Consider the following 9,152-nt stretch of genomic DNA (forward strand, 5'->3'; position numbering starts at 1 on the left):
AAGATGGAGTGCAGCTCTCCGGCTCCAAAACCCAGGAGCCTGTTTAAGGGATTTCTCGTCCCAGAGACAATCACTCTGTAATGATCAGAGTCATTATGTGCTCGCGCTAAACGTAGGTCGAGCTCAGAACGCCGGGTTAATTGCAGCGGCACTGGAGAAGGCGGCTGATTACTATGGAGACTCACAAAGGATAAGCGAGTCCAAATAAAATCCCATTAAAAGCTGCAAAACACACACGCAAACACACATGCACACACAAGCAGAGTTGGATGTATTTGTAACATTTTATATCTAGTCATACAAACTTTTCAATCACTTCGCATGTGATTTAATTGGCCACATATTTCATCTTTTTTCGTACATTTAATTCAAATGTAGGCCTATGACATTGTTTGTTTGTTTGTTCGTTCGTTCGGTCGTTCGTTTGTTTGTTTGTTTGTTTTACTTTCAGGCTTTTTCTGCAATTTATTTTTTATAGGTATATTGTTTTTGCAAGAGGCGTTTATTTTCATTTTTCCATCTGATTTCCCCAAGATTCATTTACTTTCACGTACTGATTCTTCCAGAAGAGCTGCACCACTGGTTGGACAGTTAAGTGACATGGAGGAGAATGTTAGCCTGGACGTCCGCTGGCAGCCAGTGGATGAAATATAGAGCGGTTTTTGTTTAAAAAAAAAACATAATGAATACTGTTTTAGAAGCAGAACAGTCAACACAGTGAGCAAAACACAAACAGCACTCCGTTTACAAACTTTATTCGAAGCCATAAAAATAATCTAATTAAATAATTTAAAAGACGTGGGTCTGGACGACTTATCACATGCGCACGGGTTTTCTATGGAGTTAGAGCGTCATTCAGGTGAAAATAAAGGCCACTGTTTCTTCACTGAAGATGATTCAACAGGATGAGAAATGCACAAGATACAAATAAGTGTTTATTTGGAATTTCCAGAAACTGCACTCTGAAATTCATCAGTGTTTTGATGTGAATGAACGTTTTATAAACTATTCACGTGTCCAAGACTGGAGGTGTTAATCCATCACTGGGGTTTATGCTGCATATTCTTTTTACTCAAAGGGGGAGAAGGATTTAAAATAAACACAAAGCTTGTGGTTTCTCGTTCAGTCTTACAGCGCACATCGACCATGTCAGCTGTCTGAGTTGAGGCTCCTTCTCTTTATTAGGAGCACCAGTGGGTTTTGTGCAGCGTAAGACATTTTTCCTCTTCCCATTACTACACATCATCCACAAGACTCCAAGAGGTTCTTTAACAATTTTTGGTCACAATTAAGTAGAATAAAACGATGCTAGTTCATACTGTTTATTTTCAGCGCTGAACACGTGTAATGATGGTTGTATGTTCGTGTGCGCCAGTGTGTGCGGAGTGGCAAATTTGCGTGTGTTTGGATGCCTGAGTGCGTGTGCGTGTGTGTATATGCATGTGTGTGCGTGTGTTTGTGCTCACCCACAAAGATATTTCAATTTGGGCAGGATATTAAAGAAGCATGGAGTGGCAGTAGCCCGGTGTCTGCCAATAGCTTGGTTTGGGGGTGTTGCGGCCGTGACTGTAGGGGGGAGGAAGAGGGGGGAGCGGCTCATGGTCAGAGCCCCCGCCGGACACACTGGCGCCTCTTTCTGGAGGACTTCTGAACCACCACACACTCCTCCGCCAGAACCCTGCCAGCCCTCTGGAAACCCGACTCAAATCACTCACTTTTAACATCTCTCTCTCTCTCTCTCTCTCTCTCTCTCTCTCTCTCTCTCTCTCTCTCTCTCTCTCTCTCTCTCTCTCTCTCTCTCTTATTCCCATTCCTCGATGTTCAGTAAATCTTATTTCCATTTTATTCACTTCTGTAGGCCATATTGTATGTAGCTCTGCTGCAATTTAATATATAACTGAATCTCAACTGAGATATTTTATTTCCATGTCTTTATTACTGATTACATTTATCTGGGGGTGCAAAAAAAAAAATTCTTTCTTTCCTTTCTTTAATTTAGATTTTTTTTTTTGCTTTAGTCCATATTTAGCAGGGAAAAAAAATTGTGACATAATTAACAAAAAAAAAAAAGCATGTGACATCATTGACATAAGGATGAAACTCTTTGGCAATTCATCATGATGACAGCATACCACAAACACCCCTTAATTCCCTGTCAACTCTTATTTAAAATAGCACTATGTTCTACTATTCTGTATTTTATGTAATCGGTAAACATCAGAATTGTGAATTTAAGGAATTAAGAAGAGGATGTCTATTTTGAAGTGTCACAGCTCATTTCCTAAGCTTCCCTTTTTTTTCCTGGAAGCAATTTGTCATCCGGGGGACATTTAATAGGGAACATATTATCTTTTTACAGGGATATGGAGCCTGCCACAGCCTGCCCACAGTTCCTATAAACAGAATTGGTCCATTTAGTGGTGTGTTTGATACATTTCAGAGCAGAAAGGAACTCACTAACAGAAAGAGGCCTATAAAGGCTGCTATGAAAACCCTAGATAAGTATTGCTAAGCACCACCCGCTTGCCAATGCAGTTAACTTAAATAGACTAATGATGATCAATCTTATGTCTCTTTGTGGGGATGAAATGCTCTTTCCTTTTTCTTCATCAGTGACCATCTGACCTTTCCTGACCTCTTGCAGTTGTTCAGGTCACTGACTTCTCATCTTTTTCCCACCTAATACTTGTTAACCCTCCCAGCCAGAACCCCCAATCCCCTCCATCTCACTCCCTTCCTCTAATACAGCCTGAAGGCAAAGGCTACCTACACTCACACCTAAGTTTTTCTGTTGGCATGCATCACTCCCTCTCTTCAGGGCATAAGGAGGATTTATCACCTACTGCAAAGTCAATAGTTAAGGAAGGTCCATTGTTCCCCCTCTTCCGCACAGTAAATGCAAAGTGTGGCTATTCACATGTTTCAGTGAGTTCAAATAAGCTTTGTTTTAGGAGCCTTTTGGGGAATGGTTGTGCCTAGGGTTCGGGCACAACCTGATTGAAACCAGACAGTCTTTTTCAAGCTTCTCTTTTGCCTCTCTTTTTTAGCCACTGTCTTGTCTCCATCTCCATTGAGTTCTCTCACATCCCTATGTATATTTATCTTTTTACTGGCTCGCTTGAGGCACAGCTCTCTCCTATTTTTTTAAGGTTTTCGAACATAAAATTTTAAAAATAAAACCAGGTTACCACCACCACAGGGGAGTATAAAAAGACAAAAATAATAGTCATGCTAGAGTGAAAAGCCACGGACCCTCCCCTACCCCCCATATCCCCCAAAAGACACATACACACACGCGCGTGTACACACCCCACCCAAACCCTCCGCCTGGGTCTTAAAAGTTGTGGACTCGACCACACGCCCACTTCAGACCTCCATAAACATGTCAGACCCTGATGACAGACTCGGCCCCAGACCAGCTGACCTCAACTTTAGCTCATTAGACTCAGTAAATTAGAACCATACAGCCAGGGGAAGAGGGGAGGAGAGGTGCAGGAGGGAAGCACACTGTCACAAGAGCAGAATGTGTGTATGTGTGTGTGTTATGGTACCGTGCATGTGGTTCTCTTAGAGTTTATACCTTATAAGTTGTGATTTACTATCAAATTTAACACATGTAAACGTACGCTGGTTCAAAGCATACATCAACATGCAACTGGTTGGTTTTCCTGACATGCTCAGTCATCACTGATCACGACAAACCCACATACAAAATCTTTAGCCGGTGTTTAGATAAATTAGATTTAGGCTCAGTGGGGGATAACTTTTCAGAAGCATTGCGCAGTGACTCATTACAAAAGAAAACCTGATTCCTTTATCTCAATTCTCCACTGAATTGCAGCAGAGCTCCCTGTATTTGGATTCCTGCAAACATTAGCACCAGAAAATTTTGTATTTGGTTTTTGAAGTCTGTTGCTAACTCACTGCCACATGGGCAACCCACAATTCTGTAAACAGTATAGTGACCCAGCTTCCCTCTCTCCCTCCTCCTCCTCCTCCTCCTCCTCCTCCTCCTCCTCCTCCTCCCATATTATTTCTTCTCTCTCTTCCCTTCTCTTCTCTTCTGTAGTGTCTTCCATTGCCCAGCCTGTTGCAGTGCTGTGGAGTAATTGTCCAGTAGCAGGGTTGGTGGGGTAATTGGTGTACGCAGACTGCGGGGGTGGTTTAATTTTCTTTGACAGACCTTCAGTGGCGCTCTGTGAGACACATTATGTCAACTGAGAGCCCTGTGTTGTTTGGGCTACAAGAACTAATTAAAAGTATGTGCTCAGCCATAAGATCGCAGAGGATGACAGACCAGAGTGGGACAGGGCAAAAAGAAGAGGAATAAAGAGAGGGAGGATTGCGCTGGAAAAAAGAAAGAAAAGAAAAACAGTTGAGGAAAGAGGAATTCCAAGGAGAGGAAATAAATAGATAAGCTCTTATAAATGTGATCACAGTTGGCCTAGTAAACAACAACAACAAAAACAAAAACAACAACAATAATATTAATAGTAATAATAATAATTTTAAAATTGTAACTATATAATACTACAAAAAATAAAGCTCATTCTCTGTTAATATCTGTCCTTCATATGGTTTATATTTAATATATTTTTAAATGATTTTACTATTCCAGAATAATTAATCATGTAATCCTATAGTAACCCTACTTAATTCAGTCAAATACCTACAAAAATAAAAAATATGTAAGATATATAAGATAAAAAGTATTATTGTTGCTGCTGAATAACTTCACTTGACTCTTAAACCACTGTTAACTGAGCTAGTGGAGGTTCCAGAAATGCAAAAATCACTGTCTTTTAATGAACGATAGGCTGTTAAGCACCACACAAACATTAAATAGACAAGGCATCAAATTTATAGTTTTTTCATTGTCTGTTTTCTTTTAGAGACATGTGGGGAATGTACGTAAATAGTGCTATAATGAATGAAATTACAACAGGGAACTGAATTTCACTTAATTTAATTATAAAGACATACAGTTGGAATTCATAACTTGAGTTTCATATTTACATACAGGTATAATAATTAAAATTAAATTGACACTTCAGAAAAATCCACTTTAATCCTTACAATTTGGCATTTAATATACCACAAACAGAGTTCATACAACAGCCATCAGAACCTGAAAATTAACAGTGAAAAAAATAAATAAATAATTACACAAAATGCAAAATCTTTATTTATTTATGACTGGCTTTGCTTTTATTGACTGTTTCCCATTTCCTATTTTAATGCCAGTTAAATGCAAGATTGTCTCTTGTTAATGTTCATAATTTAAAGCATAAATAAAATTGAATGTAAATAGGAAATTAAATAAGACAAAAACAGCATTCGGATGGAACTCATGGAAAATACTAAACTGTACACTGGAGTCCATGTTTTTGCAGCTTCCACAGACTCATGAGCCCTGATCTGCGAGGGACAGCTCAAAAAATTATTTTAACATTAGAAATTATTGTGATTAAATAAGCAAAACTAGTTCTTCTAAAAAACTCTGCTCCTTCTGTAAAAACAACTGGTGGTAATGTCTGAATGACAAAACTATGTTAAAAAATACACCTCCTCATATTTTAATAATACCATCTAAAACATTTAAGATAGTGATCAGAAAGGACAAAGATTAAAAAATGAACACCGTAAATTAACATTAAAATAACCATTGCCAAGTCATAGGCCTGACTAGGTGGCATATCAAACAAAAGTTCATGTTAATGTCCCACACACACTGTTTCTTCATGTTCCACAGGAGAATATCTGATAGTGGTGCATTTTTTTCCCTTTAGGGGCAACAAAATGTATTGAAAGAATGTTGTCAAAAACAAATACAGAGAAAAAACACTTATCTATTTTATTTTAAAAATGCTTATTAGCACCGATTAGAACAGCAGCTTAATCTGAAGATCTTTTCCTCAGATATGGTGGTTAAATCTCCAGGAGTCCACTACTGTTCTCTACTGGGTTTCCTGTGGTGTTCTTCTCCTCTCCATTAGTTGTGTGCTCTTGCATGCCATTTCCTGGACCTGCTGGAGCCCCATCACTTGGGTCCACAGACTCATCTGGGCCCCTGGGTTCTGATTCATTCTCTCCACTCCCAGCTTTGCCCTGCAGGCTGGCCTCAGAGTGGGTTTTCTGGTGCTTACTGAGATGGTCACTGCGTGTGAACCGCTTGTTGCATAGCAGACATGTGAACTTTTTCTCACGCGTGTGTGTGCGCACATGGCGCTCCAGCTCATCGGAGCGTGTGAAACGCTTTCCACAGAAAAGCCAGTTACACACAAAAGGTCGTTCTCCTGTGTGCCAGCGCAGATGGGCCTTGAGGTGCGAGGCCTTGCCATAGACCTTTCCACAACCAGGAATGTGGCAGCTATGTACAGGCTTTTTGCGCAGTGAGGCAGCAGATGCACCTAGACGTTCCAGCTCTTGGCAGTTGGGGCAGTCACAAGAGGACCTGCTGGTGGCAGAACTGCCGGTATATGCCCCAGAACCGCGAGTTGGCTTTAGGCCCATGGGGCTCTCAATGAGGCTGCCACTGGCTACTGGCTTGGGCTTGTACATGTCCTGTGGGAGCATATGCTGGGAGGACTGTAGGAGGTGTGGGGAGGAGCTGAGGCCCACAGAAGGATATGGTGCTGGGTTTAAGGAAGTGAAGTCGGAGCTATAGCTGGACATAGGAGGGCTAAGGGAGGCCTGAGGAGCCACAGGCTGCAGAGGGGCCTGTAGACCATCCGACTGGGTTTGGCCAGCACTTAGCCAGTTAGAGCTAGGGTGCACATCCCACCAGGAGGACGTAGCATTGGCAGGTGCAGTTGTGATGCCAGGGTGAATGCCTGCCTTGTACCAAGAGCCATACGGGTGCGTCATGTCAAGCGAGGTGTAGACACTGGTCAGGCAGTCAGCTGTGGCATGTGCTTTGGTCACCAATAGTGAAGGATCCTGAGAGGCTGAGGAAGATTGGAAAGTGGAGAAAGGGTTGTAGTCAGTGTATGCTCCTGTGGGTGGAGGGGGGCTGCCGGTGGGAGTAAGAAGGCCTCCACTTGTACTGAATGAGCTGCTATAAGAGTCTACTAGGCCTTCACTGCTTCGGCCATTTTTTGGAGTCTGCAGGTCAGAAGTCATGCTGTAAGGTTTCTTTACTAATGCTGCACTTCCGGGTTTTCCAGGTGTAGCTGTGTCACGAACTGGACTGGTGCTGCCAAATTTGTTGCAGGTGGCGGTCAGCATTGCCAAAGGACTTGAGCCATAACGTGTTTCCTCCTATAAAAACAAACAAACAAACATACCAGCAATAAGATAACAACTTTTTAGGGGCTGCAGCAGTTGTGTACATTTTATTATTTTGTTTATTGCTATAGCACAAATTGTAAAGATTCATAAACACATTCAATCAATTTGCATACAAAATAATTGTTGAAATACAAATTGTACACAGTAAAGTTATTCAGTAAGTGGAAGTGTTGTCTGTTTGAGACAGAAATATGCAACAACAACCTTTGCCTTAGTGATTTAAATGCCATCACACAAACATTTCCTGTTAAACACGTTTACCGTGTAGTTATCACTAGTGCCAGAATAGTTAGACGTTGTTTTGACGACACTTGCTCTTGACAGGCTTAACCTTTTATTGTTTTGTCTATCAATCTGTCATGTGAATGAATAAGTACAATAGACAGGCTTTTGTGGTCCCAGTTACCAGACTGGATATAAGTGGTGATGAACAACTTGAAAATAAATTGTTGCGTATAACCATAATAGGTCAACTTTGTTGTGTAATAGGTCATTTTACTTTACACAGTCTATCCTGTCATAGCAAGTTTTTAAAGCATCTTTCTACTTTCCTTTTGTATAATAGATCTGATGCCCAAATCACAAAGGCTCGCATATGCAGTTCTATTCAATAGTTGTACATCGGTACGTTAGAGAAGTCAAAGTGAGCGAATAGAAAACGTGTGCGCTGCGACGGTATCGCTCAGAGCGCATGCGCTTGCGGTTCGCCTTGGCGCACGCTGCTGTCCCCGTTTCCAGGTTAACTACCATTACCATTAACCGCACTGTGTTTCCTCCACCAAAGCTATTACGGCGGGGGTTGATTTCCTTTCCGTTTATAAAAATTATACATTGGAATATCTCTTCTAGATGTCCTGCGATCCCTCACACTAGAACAGATTTTAAGACATCTTCACTGATTAAAAGCCTGATAATGCAATTTGCGTACATCTTATTTCAGTACTCTAAGCGACTAACTAGTTTGCTGACATTTGTTCTATACATGCTGGAAGCACAGAAAGCATCACAAGGTATGTTAATATAGTATCCTGCTCATGCGCCTGTTGTATCAGTTGATTTACGCACATAACGTAATTATCACTAGATTTTTTTTATTACAAGCCCAGTCTTAAAAGAGTTAACATGCATTCGTGTTAGTTTGACCGTTCCGTACCTCCAGAACCGATGCAGCCATCCCTGAGTACCAATTCCAAAAGTTGACTTGGACACCGGGAGGTTTTGCGTAAAGACGCGCGGCCCGGGACAGTGTGTGAAGTAAAGCTCTGCTCCGAACGCTGCGACTTCTATGTGGATTCAGAGACACGCCTCCTAATGACAGGCTCCGTGCTCTTTGAAGTATGCGAGAGAGAGAGAGAGAGAGAGAGAGAGAGAGAGAGAGAGAGAGAGAGAGAGAGAGAGAGAGAGAGAGAGAGAGAGAGTAAAGGGGAATAAAAGAAAGAAAGAAAGAAACAGAGAGAGCTAGAGAAAGATTCATATTCATACTGCTTGTAGGACATCCTGTTGCAAAAAACCTAAAAGTATCTTATAATGCATTTCTCAAGAGCCTTAAAGTGTCTTATATGTTCTCACGTTGTTACGTCAAAGTATTTTGCGTCCCAGCTAACACAGAACCTTCAATAATTAAATTTCCCATGGCTTTACCCAGGAGATCATAATCTTCTTAGATCTGATGTTACAAAGTTGACTTTCTGTTGGTATTAGCTGCATGCTATGACATGGACTACTGAATTTGTTATTAAATATATACACATCTATCTATCTATCTATCTATCTATCTATCTATCTATCTATCTATCTATCTATCTATCTATCTATCTATCTATCTATCTATCTATCTATCTATCTATCTATCTATCTATCTA

General features: G+C 40.9%; 1 protein-coding gene across 1 annotated transcript; it reads right to left on the reverse strand.

Annotated features, from left to right (window-relative positions):
- Positions 1-4,950: 4,950 nt before the first annotated feature.
- sp7 (Sp7 transcription factor) lies at positions 4,951-8,557 on the reverse strand. Its single transcript, XM_027147141.2, has 2 exons — positions 8,444-8,557; positions 4,951-7,260 (listed from the first exon to the last, which is right to left on the reverse strand). The coding sequence occupies exons 1-2, from the start codon at positions 8,462-8,464 to the stop codon at positions 5,929-5,931; spliced, it is 1,353 nt and encodes a 450-aa protein (XP_027002942.1). The 5' UTR covers positions 8,465-8,557; the 3' UTR covers positions 4,951-5,928.
- Between the last annotated feature and the right edge of the window lie 595 nt (positions 8,558-9,152).

The sequence above is a fragment of the Tachysurus fulvidraco genome, chromosome 5 (genome assembly GCF_022655615.1).
Source record: "Tachysurus fulvidraco isolate hzauxx_2018 chromosome 5, HZAU_PFXX_2.0, whole genome shotgun sequence".
Taxonomy (NCBI): domain Eukaryota; kingdom Metazoa; phylum Chordata; class Actinopteri; order Siluriformes; family Bagridae; genus Tachysurus; species Tachysurus fulvidraco.

Coding starts and splice junctions, on each gene's coding strand:
- sp7 (XM_027147141.2), bottom strand. CDS start 8,464: ATGGCTGCATCGGTTCTGGAG. Junction 7,261..8,443: donor TGGCTGCATCGGTTCTGGAG/GTACGGAACGGT, acceptor TTGTTTTTATAG/GAGGAAACACGTTATGGCTC.